The sequence below is a fragment of the Caloenas nicobarica genome, chromosome 2 (genome assembly GCF_036013445.1).
Source record: "Caloenas nicobarica isolate bCalNic1 chromosome 2, bCalNic1.hap1, whole genome shotgun sequence".
In the NCBI taxonomy this organism is placed as follows: Eukaryota; Metazoa; Chordata; class Aves; order Columbiformes; family Columbidae; genus Caloenas; species Caloenas nicobarica.
The window spans coordinates 32,290,439-32,310,562 of record NC_088246.1 but is presented as its reverse complement, the minus strand read 5'-3'; the positions used below and the strand labels follow the sequence as shown (position 1 = coordinate 32,310,562).

At 36.4% G+C, this 20,124-nt stretch overlaps 1 protein-coding gene across 3 annotated transcripts in view; it reads right to left on the bottom strand.

Annotated features, from left to right (window-relative positions):
* Positions 1–422: 422 nt before the first annotated feature.
* AHR (aryl hydrocarbon receptor) overlaps positions 423–20,124 on the bottom strand; it is a 66,951-nt gene continuing 47,249 nt past the window's right edge. For all 3 annotated transcript variants that reach the window (XM_065627473.1, XM_065627474.1, XM_065627475.1), the window contains 7 exons: positions 19,630–19,753; positions 14,445–14,575; positions 13,357–13,559; positions 11,540–11,649; positions 9,894–10,035; positions 7,819–9,085; positions 423–3,803 (listed from right to left, as the gene is read on the bottom strand). In XM_065627473.1, the coding sequence (XP_065483545.1) occupies positions 3,648–3,803; positions 7,819–9,085; positions 9,894–10,035; positions 11,540–11,649; positions 13,357–13,559; positions 14,445–14,575; positions 19,630–19,753 (2,133 nt within the window). In that variant the 3' untranslated portion in view covers positions 423–3,647. The remainder of the gene's footprint in view (positions 3,804–7,818; positions 9,086–9,893; positions 10,036–11,539; positions 11,650–13,356; positions 13,560–14,444; positions 14,576–19,629; positions 19,754–20,124) is intronic.

Sequence of the window (20,124 nt, the reverse complement as noted above, 5' to 3'; positions counted from 1 at the left end):
CAACAGACTACAAAAAAGGATGCCCTATGTTGCTTGTATTATTGCCTGAATATTTCCAGATGTTACTTAACAGATTTGCAGTCTTGTTGAATTACTCTTGTACCTTAGCTTGTCTTTTTCTGCTATGCAAGAAAAGTAAACAAGAGGACCTATTATACATAAAGAGTTCACAGCCTAGTGCTGAGTCTGGATAAGATGTGTGTCTTAATACATTACAAGACAATAGCGTAGTTGAAACCAATTAATTTCTTGTCCAGCAACATCACTAAACCAAAGAACTATTGTAAGTTTGGTAAACTGCACAGGGGCTTACAGTGAAATATTTGATGTAGCAGTACAACTGATTTTAAAATATTATCATGCAAAACCAATACAGCACACAGGAATCAGTCATTAGAAATAAACTAAAAATTGTTTTCTTAACTTAAAATCACTACTTATGAAATAGCAACAAACAGTAAATAGGTTACCAATGGCCAGCTACAAATCTCAAAACAGAAAATGCTTATTTTTAGCAGAATCTATGCAGAAATCTATTCCTGCCTCAGTACTGTTGAACTGTGAATTTACTATCACTAAGCAATGAATACAGAAGCCTTCCAACTGCTACTTGGGGCTTACTATTTACAAAGTTTATAAATAAATGCAGTTTCATGCAAGTATAAAATACGAATTCCACGGACAAACACACACAATTTTTCACCATTCTACATTATATACATTGTATTTGCATCTAATATTCAGAGAAGTGCAAAGTCCATAGTGACGTAAATAACAATAATTTTGTAAACTATCAGATGACGAGCTCTCAAAAGATATTAGTAACTATATGATAACGTATCTTTTTGTATACTGCTGAAATCAAACATTTTTGCAGTAAAAGAATATACATTTTAGCTACATTCAAGTGATTATTTTATTACCATATATTATGTCTTACAAACTTTACTGGAGATGAGCAAGAGCGCTACAAAACCATACCTGAACACAAGAGGTGTATTGCATGGTATGTACAGGCATAGCAAAGGAGAGATAAGAACTGGAAAGAAAAACAAGCTAAGAAAACTTGTACAAAAATGGATAGTAATACTGACTAACACTGGATTATAATCTTAATTATAACAGACCTGAAGGGCTAACAGCGATCCAATTTAGAAACACCTGTGCACTGTAGGTACAGTTTGGTGCAGATCAAGAATGCACTAATACAGTCAAAGTTGTATGCGTAATATAATGCACAAAATACGCTGATATGCATATAAACAACTAACTTGTTTACAGTAAGTAGGGCAGTACAACTGTAGTACTGCATCCTTGGCACTTAGTGATAGGACAACATGTATTTGGTTTAACTAAATTCATAAACAGGATATATACTGGTTTGTAAGATGTAAAACATACATTATCCCTTTGAACCTTCTGGTTTTACAGCATTTTTCTGTTTTTCAAGTTCAAATGCAAATACGATACACTAGCTGGATATGGAAGACGTTTCAGATATTGGCTTAAAACAAGACTTCAATTAAAAAAAAAAAAGACAGAATCACAAATTAATTCAAATGAAACTAATTAAACCTGTTACCGATATCTTGTGGTGAAAACAAAATCTGAAACGTTAAAAAAAAAAAAAAAAAAAAGCAACATCGTAATACAACCCACAATGTCTTTATGGGCTTTTCCTGAATTATAATTTATTCCTTAATGTCCCTTTCATATATGGTAATTTCACTTAAAAGAACTGTCAAAGTTATTAACCTGAAAAGCTGTAACTGAATTAGAAGTTTGGCCTAGCATATCATATCACACAGAATAGAAGAAAATACGATCTTGAAAGAAAGGATGTTTCAGCAACGAAAGGATTTAAATTTTAAGTGATTGTCCTTGTATTAAACAATATTAACAACCATCTGGAGGGAGCCAATTTACTTTTGCCTGTTTTAAACAAACTGGCTAAATTGCCATTTTATATTATATATAACAAATGTAATAAAATTGTTCTTAACATGTAACGATGTAACACTATAAAATTAACTTGTTTAAAATATTTTACAAAGACATTTTATTATATATGAACTATACAACACACAAGAGTATGAAATACTTTGAACATATACACATTTCTGTATTTTTCATGTAGATTATTATTTTGCAGCAAATATTGGTGTCTGCAATTCTAACAATCCTCTCAGATAAAAACAAAACAAAACCCCAGAATGTTTTTGTGGATGTGGGTTGTTTTTTGGTGTTTTTTTTTTCTTTTTTTCTTTTTGTATGTTTGTTTGTCTTTAGTTTTTTTTTTTTTTCCTGAAAATAAAACCTATTACAAGGAGAATTCCTCTAAATGACTGTTTTCTTTCCCCAATTTCATATTTTGCACAAGGCTTTTCAAATGGATCAACATGCATAAAAAGAATAACCTCTCTGTACTTTGCAGTGCAATTTGCTAGGGATAAAGTTTGAACCACAACTGACCCTTTCCCCACTATGAACATTGAAAACTGCAGTCAAGGTAAATGCTAATACCAATTGCTATTGAGACTCCTTTCCCCCTTATTTAAAATGTAATCCTTTTCAATATCCATTTTAATGAAAGTACTTGCATAGAGCAGCCTTGTATTATTTCTAAAGAACATTATGACCATTTTAACACAAGATAAGGCACAGGTTTTTAAACATTAATAATCAAAAACTAATCCTGAGGATCTGCTCCTTTCCCTCAGCAAAATCTGCTTTTTTAATATACCCTGTATTACCTGAAGAAAGCAGAAAACCAGCATAGAATAAACCAGAACTCTAAAACTGAACTAAATTCAGAACATTAATAACTCCTGATAACAAATCCGCAGATAAAGAATTAAGTCATACTTTAAACAGATTATCTTCAGGTGAACAAAAAAAGATACAGCCGGTAGCACTGTAGATGTTAGATAAAAGTTCGCATAATATGGATGACATTTATATAGTGAGTTTTGCTAAAATAAGCTCCCATCAGAAACAAGGTAGCTAAATTGTGAGGCACTTAAGGTTGACAAGAAAAGGAGGAATGCAAGGGGTCTGTTTCATAGAAAACCTGAAGTTGCATATCATATCCTTGTATTAAGCTTTCTATTAAAGTGCTAGAAATGGAGACTTAAAACAAAAGGATTTAAATATAAAATAAGTGATTAAAGAGCTTAGTATGCATTAAAATTAAGTGCTTTTGATTCTCATGAATTCAGAGCTTTTTACTAGATTTTTTAAAAATAAAGTCTGGAAATAATCCACGTGTGAAAACATCTTCCTTGTGCCATTGATGCTATTTGTAAAGTGCCCAATTATTTTCTAAATAACAAAACCATTTGCCTTATCTTATGTTGTATAGCATGACATAGTCCGTAGTGCATATGTAATCCATACTGCAATGACAGAGTCAATCTGATGGAAAACACCACATGCACACACTTTTAGTCAGAAGTTTTAGTTCCACCTGTCACTCTAAAAAGCCAGGTCTTGGATTACATATCTACCAGTATATAGTGCAACCAACCTCATATTCTCAAAATGTAATTTAGCTGTTAAAGTCCGATGCTCAAAGACAGTCTTAGCAAGCTTTTCCTCAGAGCAGCCTGACGCCCAGACAAAATCACAGATGGAGCTCTAGATCTGAATCACATAAATCCACTAGATGCCAAATCTGAGAAGGATCTGGGTTCTGTCGGATGATGCAGAGGCTGAAGATGTGTAGCAGTCTGTGCATTACTGATCACATCTAACTGAGAGGGATATGCTTCATTTACGTTTCCTCCATTGAAACCATTTTGGAACTGGGAGGAAAAAAGATAATAGAAATGGTTAGTATATGAAAACAAGTTATTTATAAGTTTTAAAAAATCCTCCTAAAGACACAGATTGGAAGAAATCGTCTTCAAATATAATGAATAGCTTTAAAACTTTTTTTTTTTAAATGATGAATGATGAGAAGTTAATTTGTATTAAAGTAGGGCCTGAATCAATATCGAAACTTCCCCACGTTGAAGTCGGCAGGAGTGCTACTTCTGGCTAAGTAAAGACACATCGCTATTATCTGAGGCGTAATATAGTTTCCATTCATAGAAAGTACAGTCTGACTGAGGGCTCCTGATTTCCACATCCAGCTGTTACATTTTAAAAGCAACCTATTTACATATTTTCATGTCTGCAATGCAATCCAGAATGTACAGCTCTTCCAGGAATGCACATGCGGTTCTACTCGTAAGCTGAAGAATCCTGCAATCAGTCCACAGGCCAAGCTGTCACAGGGTGGGCTTTTTTAACAAATCGTCTTCATATTGACAATGCCAAGTAAGAGCAATGAATGGCTTTCATCAGTCTCGACATAATTGTTCATAGGATTATTTTAACCATCTGATGTAATGCTTCCTGTCATGCTATGGAAAAGTCACTTTATCTACAAAATACTCCATTCAGTCATGCAAAGAAAATACAACAAAATATTTTTAAACATTTCCATCATCTCTTTGGGAGTAGCTTATGTCATAAGTACTCGCTCATTCAAAGTTTGTCCTAGAAAACATGTATTATACATTCATTCATCTATCAAAATACGCTGGGTTTTGGAAACTTTTCTTTTCCTTCTATGCAAACATTGAAATTTGACTACCTGTGCACAGTTCTTCTAAGTTTTTAACAAGTCTACAGCCATGTGAGTTATGCCTTTAATCAAAGCTGCCATACTTTCAAAGACAGCTATAACAACATAAGCTAGGATTACTTCTGACAGAAGTAGATAATTTCAGTATTCTCCCTGAACAAGAACAGCAAGCTCATTAAAATTTCTAAGAAAGTTCCCAACACAGAATCTAGTAATTAGCAAGGTCTCTCCTTACCGACTTTAAACAAGCAATCAAATTACTTGAGGCCTTTCTGCCCTTCTCCATCACTGAAAGTGTTTTTAGACTGCATTGGTTATGGTCCTACTGCAATTACAAGTTAGGCAGAAGGTCAAAGTGGGTGAACACAATAGACTCTTCTGGCTTTCTAATCCCCTAGTCTATTCACATAGAAATCAACCGGAGTTAGAATGCTGAGGAAAGGATAGCAATCGCGGCTTGTGCAGCAACATCTGCCCTCTCTCCAGACTCCAGCCCCAGATAGAGATGTCCCTGTGCTAAATCCAGCCACAAAGACTGCCCTGCTTTGGTTTGGCTGTGTGAACATGGGCTCAGACAGTAGTGTCCTATCTAATTAGTTGCGTCATTACTAAAGTTCGCAATTAGCAATAAAATCCAACCTTAAGTTTATTATCATAAGCAGTGATACATTCTCCCTATTTATAACAAGGAAATGCATATTATTTGCCATCATGGCTTTGGTACAGGTGATATTTTACAAGATTACTTCAAGTGCAGCAGATATATTGCTGACTTACTAGTTCCAATGGGTTCACATATTTTAAAGTTCTTATTTCCTCTGATACAAGACCAAATACAATCTCTGTAATACAAGCATACATAAATATTGGATTATCTTTCTCTGGAGCAATGACATTCCTAGGTCAAAAAAAAAAAAAAGTTTCTACATCAAAACATTTCCCAATATAACAACTTTGGTTTATAGAGCCTCACTTCGCTGTCGATCTATGAAAATGTTAATTGGTAGATGTAACTAGAGGTCAAAACTGAGTACAGTCTGACAAAAGAGATGTTGGTTCGTTTCATGTGAACACTATATAGCAATACAGGCTGCAAAAGTCAATGCTATTTGGCTCACGAACAAGAAGTCTCTTCCCATCCCCGCTGCAGCCAGTTGGCATACATAGTTTTGGACCCGCAAGGACTTGGAAACAGCTACTGGCTATCTACGATCACTCTTTTACGAAAGGGGTTGGGGGAATAATCCTTCCTTATCTCATCAAGAAGCGTGCTCCTCTTTTAAGCTCATTTGGACAAATGTTCAGCAGATCTCTCCAGAGGTAAGCAGGAGCCAACATGCACAAGGGTAACATCAGTTCCAGACCAGGCTTCCGCTTAACCAAATGCAGTCCAGATCCACACAGCATCAGTACACCATGGCAAGAAGGGCTGAATTTGCCTCTCGATGACTTAAGGATAACTTTTAACCAAGTGGCCTTTGTTCATTTTTTATGACAAACAAGCTAAAGGCAATATTTTTATTGCAGCACAGTGTTCTAGTAAATATCGAGCAATAGACTTATTCATTTATTGCATTCAGAGATGCTTAGTCATTAGAATTTCACAGGTAGATAAGAAAAAGTGACCAAGAAAATAACAGAAAAGGGGCATAACAAAAATGACTAAGGCAGCATAACAACAAAATAATCTACAAAATAAATGTATTTGAAACCAATAATTCAAAAGGATGGGAATTGCTTATGCGCTAGGTTTTCAAAACTGATGTACCACACCAGTATAGCTTTTGTGAAAAGAACAATTTTATGTTGCTATAGGGATGAACTTGGATGACCCAGGAACTGTTTTGCAAACCTGTTATCAAGTACTACAAAGGACCCGTAACACTGAGCATAGCCAGGCAACATGCAGCCAAGCACTGTGCCAACTTGCACACTGCAGGTTGCCTAAGTCACTTCGTGCTACTTCGCCCCTTGGGCACTCGGGCAAAAGCTATTTATCTTGCTGGACTGGGCTATATTTTAGCTAAATTTCTGTAATTCTGCAATTATATTTTTTCCATTAGTGAAATAGTTTTAAAAATGATATGTTTTGTACTTGTATTAAGCATACTGAAAAACGGGGTATGTTCTACTTGCATTCCTCACCTCTGCCTTGTGTAGTTTAAATGCCAATTAATACTTTAATTCTGTAAATGCTTATGCATGTGCATAAGCATTTGTAGGATCAGTACTTTAGAGCATTGAGGTAAAAGAAAAATAAAAAGAATTGTGGCTCTGTACTTGAGCAGCATTAGCAGAAATAAATGTTACAATTTAAAGTATTTCAACAGAGGTTATTCAGAATCAGGAACTGCTGTAGTAGTTGAATTGCTTTATTTCTAAGTTAATTTTACCTAGGAAGAACTGTGCTTAAAACTGTAGTCTGTGCTACAACCAGGCTCCTCTCTTCTATGGTTTTTATTGTGCATTCTCCTTAGCACAATGTGAAAAAGGTTCACCTTATCTACTATTGATACATTTTTTCCTGCTCTTTTGTCTTCAGCAGTGTCCACGACAAGCAGACAATTTAGACATCAGCTTGAAGAGCAAGCTGTCTTTCTCTTATGGTAATATATAAAAATACTTTTGAAAGTATCATCATGTGTAGAAATGCAATAGTTCAAAAGATTTCATGCTATTTATGTGATATTATAATCTGACACTTTAAGTAATCCTAAAATCATTGACGAATCTGAGTAGCCAGAGAACACTAACGTTTTAAAAAGAAGATATTTTTCTGGATCCTTACAACATATTACATGAAAATGAACATGCCAGACAATATTACTGACATCATTCCACACCTCTAAAAAAGGTATATAGGCAAATTCCAAGCTTCTGACTGATCTCCTTCTCCTTTGCTCCTACTGGGAAAATTACTGGTTGGTACAACAGACTAGTTTCAGTCATTCATTCTTGCTTTATTACTACCAAAGAGAGCTACCAGGGTGTGGATACGTTTACATAAAAACTCGACCAAATGCAACTCTATTCTAACGAACAAAGAAAACAAGGACATTCACACTCTGCTAACCCATCAGTTCCAAACTCAGTGATTCAATTATGAAAAACTCTGCATCCCTGTAGCCATCCAAAACAATAAAAACATGGTTCAAAATGCAACAATACAACAATGCTGTTTACCTTACCTTGTTCAACAACGTTTGTTGACTTGCTGTCATAGGATCATACTGCATTTGATCCACGCAGCTGGGCTGTGCTTCTTGCATGCACTGGTACATAGAGACAGCGCCCGCGTAGCATGTTTGAGGGGTCAGCATAACTGACTCAGAGTTCATCTCACACTCATGATTTTCAGGGACTTGCTGCAAACAACTGAGAAAATCCTCCAAGTTGGAAGGAGCAGAATAGGTTGATCTGTCAAAACCTGCTACAGGGAAATCCATTTGAGCAAAATTAGAAAGCTGGGGCACCATCGCTGTGGGCTGCTTGTAAGGAAGAAACTCTTGCCTACACGCATAAGGGGAAGTGTTTACTTCTGATTTGTAAGAGAACTCGGAGGTAGTGCCATGCATGCCAGGGAATACATATTGCTGGGGCTGCTGCTGCGAGCAGCTAAGAGGCATGCTGGTGCCAGAGCTCCAGTTTGTGAACATCCCATTGACTTGCATGTGTTTCATCTTTTGGCAGAGCTGCTGCTGCTGTTGCTGTTGCTGCTCCACGAGGTGTTTCTGGTGCTGATGAAGTTGATGTGGATCCAACTCTTGCTGTACCAAGCAACCTTCATTCTGGACCAGGGGCTGCTGCTGGTTACAGCCTGAATATAGGAAGTCAGATTTATTTAAGGAATCCTGAACATAAGTCAGGATTTCATCAGTTATGTCAATGTCCCCAATATCATCCATACCAGACAATTCAGTTTTAAAAAACTCCTCATCCTGTTGAATACACTTTAGATCTTCAAAGTCAATGCCCAGACTTTTCATGATGCTGTACAAATCACTAGTTTTGTTATCTTGAAAGAGTGCTGCACTGTCTTCAGGAAGTGGAATAGTACTGTCCTGAGAACACTGCATTAGCTCCTGTTTGAGAACATTGTGATTTCCAGCAGGGAGGAGATTACCCGTCCAGCCGCTGCTGACACCACCACCCAGTTCATCCCTGCTGTCTGCAAAGAAATTCCGCTCAAATGAAAGTTTCTGTGATGCAGGAGGGCAGAGGTATACAGACTCGTCTTGCCTTAACATGGCACCTAGGAGGGAGTTTGGATCCACAGAATCATTGTGTAGCGTTGCTTTGGTTCCTTTTCCCGTCGTGCTTTTATTCTTCATCTGAGAGGGATCCGTAAGGCTTGACACAGGGAAAGACACCTCATACAACACAGCCTCACCAGTGGCAAACATGAAAGGCAACTTCATGTTACGCTTCCGTAGATGTTCTGCCCCTTCTTCATCTCTGAAAATAAACCAGATACATAGCATAACACTGCAGGGCGAAACAGTTTCTGCAATCTTTTGTTTCCCTGGAATTAATATTTTTAAAAAAAGAACTATTCCATTTGTAGGCATTTTTCAAATTCCTAGCTATTCTAGCTCAACTTGGCTGAGTTAAACCAAGAGGCAGATTATGAAATAAGGAGCTTATGACCATAATACCACCTTACATATTATATTTGTAATTAAATCTAGATAGCATACACCATTTTCTGTGCATTAGGAGCTAAAATGAAAATAAGTGGGCTTTGTTCCATGCATTATGTTTTTCTTGCCACAGCAAATAAATGAATACTTCAATAATGAAGTACCTCTTTTTCTCCATTTTACAGACTCTTTAGCAGAAATTATTTAATCAGTATAATAATGCTGAATTCCATATTACATAGCATTTGGTTCAGCACATTAAAGGACTTAATTTCTTTATGTTATCTGTTGTTTCTTCTGCACAACTGCAGTTGGATTTCTTATTTTTTTCTAACATGGATACTGAATTAAAAAGAAGTTGGGTGGAATAACTTGGTGCTTATACCACTGCTCTTAATTTTATAGGAAATCAAAATGTCTAAAGTTTTACACATAAAGGACTATGCCACGTAAGTATTGAAATATCAAAATTATTTTCAATGTTTGTTAGCAAATTGAAAGAGGTTTTCTTTTTGGAGTTCAGGATTTAAAGGGGGCTCATTTAAAGAATTCCTTTATGACTACAGACAAGGTCAAAAGTTTTTGGTTTTTGAAGTAGACTGCTTTATGCAATGATGACTTACGTAAGAGGTCTTTGTGTGGCAATGATGTAATCTGGTCTTCCATTTTTGTAGACAAGACGCGCGTTTGCCTGTACCCAGGCCCATCGATTTTCTTTGGTTAGAAGCCTAAATACAGTCATTCCACTCTCACCTGTCTTCATCACTAGAGTAAAAGCATAAGCATACCGTTTACTGTCCAGCGAGTAAAAATAGGAAAAATCTTGCATGTCATGAAAATAATCCCATTTGTAAAGCAATTTTATAAATCTCGTGTCCTCAGCCACTCATTTCTGTGTGGCACTAATGTATTCCTAGTGAAACAGGATGATCAATCACTTTAAGATGTCTGCTTTAATTTACTGGCAAAATAAAAGCCAAAGCTGCAAGCAATTGTAAGATATCCACTACAGATTTGCAACATCCTGTATGGATCTTCAACCATTATTTCTGCAATAATGGAAAATGGAAATTAATAAATACTAGAACATGAAAATGACAAAATCCTAAGTCCTTTTTACAAGTGAAAAGTGACTGTTATTTAAAAAAATCAGAAAACACATTAGCTCTGAATCCAATTCTTTCACAGTTTGACTGGCTAATGCAGAGGTACTTCAAAATCAACTAGTTTTCACTCCCACTATCACTTCACTAGCAATGCTTGTTAAACAAAATGCATTTTCATTGTACATTACTGAAAACACTGCATTACTAGACAGAAAAATTAAATTAAAAAAAAAAATTTTAGGAAAGTTTAAGAAATCTAACCAAAAATAATCTTTGCTAAAAGACTTATTTTTTTATCTTGGCATCAGAAATGGGACAAAACCAGTTTTAAGACTAAGTTCCAAACCACATTTCACCCATTCTATTCTGGAAATATTTTCTTTTTTATACCTTACCAAACAAACGAAACCACTGATAGGCAACAGTGACTGAGCTATACCTGAAACGGAAAATCTCTGTAATATAGGTTGAGAACTAACCTACCACGGGGCGTTATTTAACTGTACATAAGGGGACAAATGAAAAAAACCAGTTTTTCAGGAGAAGTCAGCAGAAAACAAGTGCCAAAATATCATGAAGATGTTCTTCTAACTTCCAAAGACAAGCACTATAGCTAACAAAAAATTAAAGTCATCCACTAAGTAGTTACATATCAGATAGCTGATACTTACTTCCATAGCTTTAAATGTTATGCTTCTCTCCTTAAGTTGTTACTTAAACCAAATCAAGCTGCCAAGAATTAAAACCAGAAATGTGTAGGACACTCACATCCTAAATCAGAGTTTAATTTCTGTTAAATATCTTACACTGATATCAAAAGAAATTGCTTTATTTAATTTCCTATCTTTGAAATAGTCCCTTAACCCAAAGGAAGTTGTTGAAATAGCAGAAGTTGGGTTGAGTACAGAAGGAAATGAAAAGAGCAAGAAGTGACAGAAATTGGAATATATAACCTAAAAGGGTCTAGATAGGAATATTAATTTTTCTTCATCCAGTATAAGTTCCTCTATGGAGGGAAAGATCACATGAAATTGTGTTATTTTTGTTAATGACCACCTTTTTTATTTAAAAATTTTAAAAAGAGTACTTCACAGTATTTTTTTTCAGTATTCTTATAATCCATGCTTTGATTTTACAGCCTTTCTTAGGGAAAAAAAGCTTACTTCGGACATGATTTTCGGCACAATAAAGCATATCAGCTGCATGAATGAACTGGTATCCTGTTCCTCTCATACACAGCTCTGCTTCAGTGTATCCCAGGACAATCTTTCCTCTGGAAGGTAAAACCAAAGAATTGCAACACTGCTGATGAATCAACTCACAGAACAAATGCCAAGCAAGTTAATTATGGCTAGAACATTTCAGACGTCAATGCTAACTATATTTCATTGCAATATCAATTGTATGCAGCAGCCTGACACACAGTTAATAAATCAAAGTTTTTACTAGTCCCCCAAGTTGCCTTCAGTGACTAGGAACAGGTTCACAAAATTATTAGATGGTTAAAACAAGAGTATGTCTACAGTTCAGCTGGACTCTTAATTCCATACTTTTGAACGTACCCACTTATAGCAGGCAGCTCCCGTTTGTTGCCATGAAAGACATTTTGCTTAGCCCTGTTTCACAGCATTTACCTATAGGTGCTTACATGTAAAATTCAGTAGGGGCTTAACTTTAGTTATCTAGAACTTCTTGCCCAAATTAGTATTTTTAGTAGCTTGAACTTCAAAACAGGGCGTATCTCAGAACTACATCACTTTTGCTGTTGAGTTGTTTGGGACAGCTGCGTTTGCATTTAAGCTTTCTAAGAAACACTTCAGAGGAGTACAGGCAACAGAGTCATGTTCAAGCCTGGAAGCTAACATTAGAGTACTTTACTAGAGGTCAGGTAGATTAAGAACTTAACACATTTGTGTAGGCACTCTGAGACACATGACAGAATGAAGCAGTCAAAAAAAGAGACTGAAAAATGGATTTGGAACAAAGAAATGGAGATCCAAAGATGAGGGGTAGGGGTGAGAGGGTAGGGGAAGAGGAAAAAGTAGGGATGGGGAACAATACATGCAAAAGTGTAAAATGTGACAAAAATTGAAGACTTCAAGTGAAGCACAATGAAAAAAATCACAGTGAGGAAAAAAAGCCTGCATTAACATTCTGTTAACTTTTAGTTCCATCAGTTCATAGCAAAACATTTTGATTTATCAGTAGGCAGAATACTAAGTAATTTGACTCTACATTATTCTGTAAGCAGGCATGGAAATCCATATGAGAGATTCTACTGAAAATTAGTCTGAAAGCTGAACGCATTATCAGTCAAAAATAGGATGGAGTAGAGAAGGAAAGAAGGAGGCCAAAAGCTTTTAATTTAATAAAGAAGCATCTTTATGGGCTTCTTGCCATGTTGATGCATAGTTATGTTATGTTGATATAGTAATGCAATAATGTTTCCAGTTTTTATATAGAAAAAAGAAGTTTGGAAATGGGTAAAAGTTATTCTATAAAAAAGGATCTCATTTGTTTATTTTGAAGTAAATAACATTTTGATTACATTTTATATCTACTTGAACTCAAGGAGAAAATAAGCATGTAGAACAAAATGAAACACTTGTTCTATCAGTTCAGAAACCAAATTCCAAACAGATTGAAATACCAAACTTTTCTTCTTCCCTAATTCATTAGTATTCTGTCTTCTGGAACTTCTGTTTTGTGTGATTCTGGTGAGTTTTGTTTGTTTGTGTTTTTAATGATTGAGACTCAGAAAGCAATATGCTCTTTCAAGGAAGTATTAATAATAAATACATTAATAATTATGACAATTTCATTTCTCTTTCCTTACTAGCAGGGCTGAAGAGAAAAATCTTAACAGTTTCTACACGATCATGGGTGTTGATTGAAATGACAACCAGCTTCATATTTCAAAGTCATACTTGAAACCTATCTCAACAGTAAATGAGTATTATGCAAAAGAATTTACACCTACTTTGCATCACAGCCAGTAGGTGTGAAATCCAGTTTGTGTTTAGTTCTGAAGATGAAGTTTTTGGTTCGTATCTCAAGGATAGATGGTGGCTGCAAGGGAGTTGCTACGGCAAATAGAGCGAGCTGAGGAGACAAAGTAGCACCATCCTTCCCTTTCTTGTTTTGTCCATGGAGAAACTTTAATCGTCCTTGAAAATTCATAGCCTTAGGATAAGGAAAAAAGGAAATGGTTTATGTTGGAAATATTTAAGAGTCACATACTTCTGTTAGGATGTAAAACATCTTTTAAACTTTAAGACCCATCAGACTCAAGCTTTGTACTATGGAATACATGGAAGTTAGCTAACAAGTACAGAATACTGTTACTGCACCCCCGAGCATGCCATTTAGAGCTCTACTAATAAACTCACTAGAAAAATAACTGGAAAGTTGTTTTGTCAAAAAAACCCCAAACATATAATAGCAAATGCCAACTGGATCTTCTAGTATTCCAATGAACATGGTATTCTACATACGAGTACAATAACATTATTTCTCTCGCATTTCTCTCAGTCATTTGTATAAAGTATGTAAATGTGTACCACTGCAAAATCTCTTATAAACAATTCTATTTGTGAGAAGTCAGAGAGCAATAAACTCATATTATTTCTTTTAAAATCTACAGTGTTGACAAACAAAACGTTTATTAAAAAGAACAAGTACAGACTTTCCCAAGTAAGGGAAAACCATAGTTCTGTTAGTTATTATAACTTATTGCATTTCAAGATATCCAACAGGAAATAATATTTGTACAGCTTTTTTATCTACAAATCACACAGTACTTTGCAAAAGCAGATGCTTATTCATATTTCACAGAGGAAACTAAGCCATGAGAAAGGAGGGAACTTGCACCTGGTTGTAACAACATGTTGTAGGGGAACCCAGCAATACAATCTTTACTCGTCATTTAGCATCACTAACTGAAACATGCTGGTTCAAGCAGCTCAAATATATACAGAGACTTGACAAATAAAGTAAATTGCTGTATGTATAATACAGATTTCCAATTTGCAAGCATGTGCGGAATTTTTCACATAACTCCATACTCACCAGGAACCCAGATGAATTATCCAGGAGGCATCGCAACCTGCAGACAAAATTCCTTTCCATAAAGGAAGAATTCTCTGGAGGAAGTTGGTCTGGGTTATAATAGGTATCTGGCTGTGAAAAGCCATTATCTCCTACAGGAAAAGATTATTTATAAGGATTATTTTTAGAAGAACACCTATTTGAAGGCTATCTATAACAAATCACCTTCCGTCTCATAAACAAAGCGTTAGGTCATGACCTGAGCAAGAACAATGTAAACTGGAAACATCCTCGGAACCTATACTGATTACAATGCGAGGTTAAGTATCAGTTCTTCTGATAGAATTTTGTCTTACAGGCTATGGTACTTGAAAACTGCATGCTTTTTTTTTTTTTGCTAAATTCATTCATTATGTTTGTCATCAACCTAAATTTTGAATCAGTTGCAGAGAACAGAGCTCTCAGCAGAGAGCACATCCACATTTCAGCAAGGGCAGGATCTGCAAAAGTGAAGTAGGCACTCAGGCAGAGTAACTATAGGAGCTGAGTATACAGAAGATCAGTTGATGGTCTCAAACTGTGAAACTTTTACTTTCCAGACAGCCAGGTGAAAGGTGTTGGTAGCAATAAATAAAACTAAGCATCTTTAGAGAACCACCACAATGCGAGCACTTTCTCTAACAGATGCAAAAAAAGCTACTCAATAGCAAAAGTATCCCCGTGCTGATCAAGAAAACACTATAGTTACCTCTTCAAAGGAACACAAAGCACTTATTTAAAATTGAAAAAAGACTCAAAACCATGGCTGACAACTAAGACAACAACATGATACTCTTCTCCCACTTCAGGACAAGCATTTGCTGCTAAGTGGCATTCAGAAAATAGACTTAATAGACTTAAACATTTGGAATATAAAGTAAAAACAGAGGGTAAATCAATAAACTTCTGATAGAATACATATGTTCTGCATGAGGCTACATATACAGACATACCAGAGCATGGCTACTCTCAACAAATTTAGCAAAGTGATCTTCTTTGTAATACATATAAAAAACCACAAACTGGTCATTCTCTAGGAATTCATACATGCAGAAAATTAAGAAAAACAATTAAAAATGCTATTTTGGAGTGCTAAATACTCTGTAATTTAAAAACCAGTCCATGTACTCCGAGAGAACTGATTGCCATGTATGGACAAAAGAAGAATACAGATTTTAAGAAAGAATCCATATTGACCTTCCAGGCTTGGAGATGAAGTCAGGGAGAGCATGTCACTTAATCACATACCACATTATATTCTCTGGAACATAATCCTGTCTCTTGGACAGCTGGAAAAACTTAGAGATAGCCTAGGTGGTTTGTACAATGGCGAATCAAACCCAAAGGAAAACAAATCATGACCAAAACTCAGCTCTGTTAATTCAAGAGACTGAACTGGAATCAAATAAGATTGCTGATGGCTCGCCAAGAGACCTTGTGACCTAAGGCCATACAAATGCAACAAGAATGCTGAATTATCCAGCTTTTCAGATAAAATCAGGAGACCCCCTTTTTTTTTTTTAAAAAAAAAAGAACTATGCAAGGTTAAATTTTGCTGAACAAACTTCAAGGTATAGAGAAAAAGGGCCCTATCTGACAGTATGTAATAAAAGGGATAATCTGAAATTACAGCCCTCTGCAGAACTGTGTATTGGCCCAACTTACCATTACAAGCTGATCTCACAGGTACAGAAACTCAGACACTTGTAGTCCAAGATAGCTACCACCTAACACTGATATTAGAAAATAACAAATTCCCACACTTGTCATGTGGATGGTTCTCAGACAAAAGCAAATTTACTTCCTTACTTCCTACTACTGCAGATTATTGGTTTTTAATTGCCTAGTTGCTGGTGAGAATTTTCAACACTTCTGAGGCAGTGCTTCTCCAAGAGGTGCTGAAACAGACTAGACACTCTCTGAAGAAGCAATGACTATGAAGAAAGAAACAGCTTATAAATCCCAACTCATCTTTCAAAAATGCCAACTCTGACATCCTTGAGAATCCCTGCAGACAAATTACTCGAGGTCTCCTCAAAATGGTTAATACACTACATATATCAACATCCATGTTTCACAAGCATCAGCACCAAGAAAGCCACTAAAATACTAGTTTTTTTCTCTCCGAGCAATTGCAATATTTATGTTCCTTTACTATTACTGCAGCTTCATTCCTGCAAGACCAACTACTACTGAGAAAGGTGCCAGCTAGTGAGGCTGAAAGAAAGTTGGTATCAACAGTCAGCTACTGTTAGAAGAGCTGACTGGAAGAGCTGCTGGCCAGGCAGGAGCATACTAAGAGCACTGAGTAGTTTAGGGTGTCTTGAAGGCCCTGTGTATGTTCAGCCAATTCTTTCATGGAGATAAATGAGATTATGGGCAATCTTCTTGGACAGGATGTAGGGAAAGACTTTAATCATCAGTAGCAGGCTCCTCGAAGGGCTCTGATTAAGTCCTCCAATTCAGATAAATATTCTGGCTGAGGAGCGTCTACTGAGTGTAGCTCTAGTATCCACTAAGGCAGGGGTGTCAAACTCGTTTTCATCCGGAGTAGTTACATTTATACAGTCCTAAAATTACATTCAGCCCTTCGATGGCAATCGCAAGGCTGATGTGTCCCGCAGTGAAAATGAGTTTGACACCCCTGCATTAAACAGTGCAAGACTTTCTGCTGGTATCCTTGGCACTGGCGGGCATGTCCTTCAACATTTCTGCCACAGGAGCACCTCAGTGTTATTTCCTTTGGTAAATACAGAGCTGTAATTTAAATGCAGGTATCTTACCTGGGTTCTCTCAAGTGTCTGACAACTTCCCTAGTAAAACGCGCAGTTCACAAGAGTGAACAGGGCTGTGGTGGAAGAAGCAACACAGTCTGTAGCTCATGAGACGAGCAGAATAGACCTCAGAACAAGAGGGAATAGGCTTCAAGCCCAAGCCTTCTACATTTGTGAAATGAATACTGTTGTACTTTCCCAGGCAGACAGGACGCAGAGAGGTTTTAGAGCCAGGATCTTGGAGGAGTGACTCACTGTGAGAAGGCAGAGTCTTACAGAGCATCTGCAATCCCTCGAGTAAAATCACCAGTTAACACTACAGGGGGTATAACACAAATCCCTGATGAAGTTCACGCTGGAGATCATCGACATCATGCAGTAATGTGCAGAACATGCTGTGCATTGTTTTTTTTCCTCTTTAAGCTCAAGACCATATATGGCTGTGTAGCAAGCAAACTTTAAAAGACAACCCAAAGTTGAGGGTGCAAAACAGACTGAAAAATCAGAATTTTGCCGATTTCTCTGGGAACATGGCAGGGCTGGGAGGAGTGTTGGGGATGCACAGTAAACAGCTGAGGAGACCAGTGGTCCAGAAGCATACCAGAGTATTGAGTTAGAAACAACCAGTCCAGGCAGAGGCAGAATTAGTTCCCAGATCAGGTTGGAATCTGTGCTTAAGCCTGAGAACAATTATAATATATCTATAAATATCTACATAATGCTAGCTGGATGTATTAAAAAGGAAATGGATTAAATTAGCAAAAATGTGGAGAATCCTTAGGATCATATCATTATCCTTTGTTATAAAGCTGAATTCAGTTTAAAAAGCCTCAACATCCAAACATTTTATGCTACTTGAGGCCCCAAAATAATTAGCAGTTTCTAGTAAGCTAGGAACACAAGGTACAAAAAAACCCCAAGTGTTAGTAATCCTGCTCAGTACTTCCATTACTCAGTCAAATCTGATGCCAAATCAACCTGGCATCGTACTTTTCAAACACAACCTTTTGTAAATTCAGATGCACTTGCTTGAGCACTACGGAATGCCATGTCACTCTGAAGCAAACACTAAGCCACCACATAAAAACCTGGTTTCTGAGTGCCAGCAGCTGTTTGCTATACCAAATTGTAATATTAACTAGTTCTGTAGCATGTTTTCAACTGGACTGTGTAGATCAGGGACGTCAAACTCATTTTCTCTGGGGGCCACATCAGCCTCACAGTTGCCTTCAAAGGGCTGAATGTAGTTTTAAGACTGTATAAATGTCAAAGTAGTTACAATTTGAGTTTTAAATCAAATTCCTTTATGAATGATAATTAAAAAATAATATGGACTTTTTCTGGGTTAAAAAATTATCTATAACCAAGTAACTTTGAGTAACATAGAGCTTTACCTACATATTTAAATTACTGTTGTGCAAAACGGAGCACTACAGTTGTCTCAACAGGTTTATCATTATTATCGGGCAGGCATTCACTTCCCATATTACACATAACTATCTGTACCAACATATCCCTCTTCCGATACGTAAGCAGTGTGTTTCTCAATATAGCAGGTCACTTGAATATCAGTCAGTAACATGTGACAATCTGATGCTCTAACAAGCATACCATTTGGTCTTAAAGGCTCGTCTATTTAATCTTTTATTCCTCTTCCCCTTTTATTCCCAAGAGAAGTACTGGTCTATGTGGAAGCTTTAACACAACAGTAACAGATGCGGAAGACATCATGGATCTCAACAGCCATAACATCTTCTACAACCAGGAATGCAACTGTAACTAACGTATTCTTAATCATCGAATGGATCTACCAGCCTGAAGAGTTTAAAGAAGCTGTCACACGCAATTACCTGCTGGCCCTCCTAAGCTAATAAATTTGGTGTCATGATTTGTAGCCAGGAGTAGCAGATGTAAAAGAGATCATTACTTCAGCAGAGAAATCACTTTCTCACTCAAACAGTGATTAAAGACAAGCTGTACAACTGAGGGCAAACACAGAAAAATCAAACTTCCTTGTTTCTTACGTCCCCAAAAGCAATTGTCTACTTTTCACTGCCCTGTTCACAACACAAACATGCAGGATTACCTGCTTTGCTACTTGCCGCAGGACTAGTTATCAGACATGCAAGACTCTACATTAAAATCTCACAATTTAAAGCAAAATTAGTATTTTAATGGTGCTGGGATATGAATATCAGCGCTTATTTAAAGTGAAGAAAACCCCAGTAATTCCCACTGTTAACCAAACATATCCATAAAATTCAATTAAGTTTAAGAGATATTATTCTTTCCTTTTTTTCATGCAAAATAATCTAAACTTTTTTACATACACAAATTAAAAAACCCCCTTAACTAATCAGACAGGCAAACACATAAATTGGCTGCATTCTCACCCTGTATGCTTGGTCCAGAATCTGCAGACTGGGCAGGATTTAATGCCCAGTGTAGCTGTCGTTGGAACTCAGGTCTGTCTTCGGTGTGAATCAATTCAAATACACTCTGGTGTATAATATCAGACTACGTACAAAAAGGAAAAAGGCAGGAAAGAAAGAGAATAAGAAACTTATATGATAATGTAAGTTATCTGGTTGACAACACTGCTACGGACATAGCAAAATCCGTTTTGCTCAAGGATAAAAACATACATTTGCATGCATGTGGGAAAGCTTCATGAAACAATTTTTAATAACACAGAGCAGAATTCAGACACACCCATGACTGCAAACATGAGAAATAATAATTAAAAAATATTACCTTAGAAAAAAAAAAATAACATTATGTCAAGTATTTCTTTACCTGCTTTTAGTTAAGCCACCTTTAAACTGTTATGCTTAGGTTTTGTTTAAATAATTCAATTTTACATACTGGTAAATTAAGTACTAGCCAGC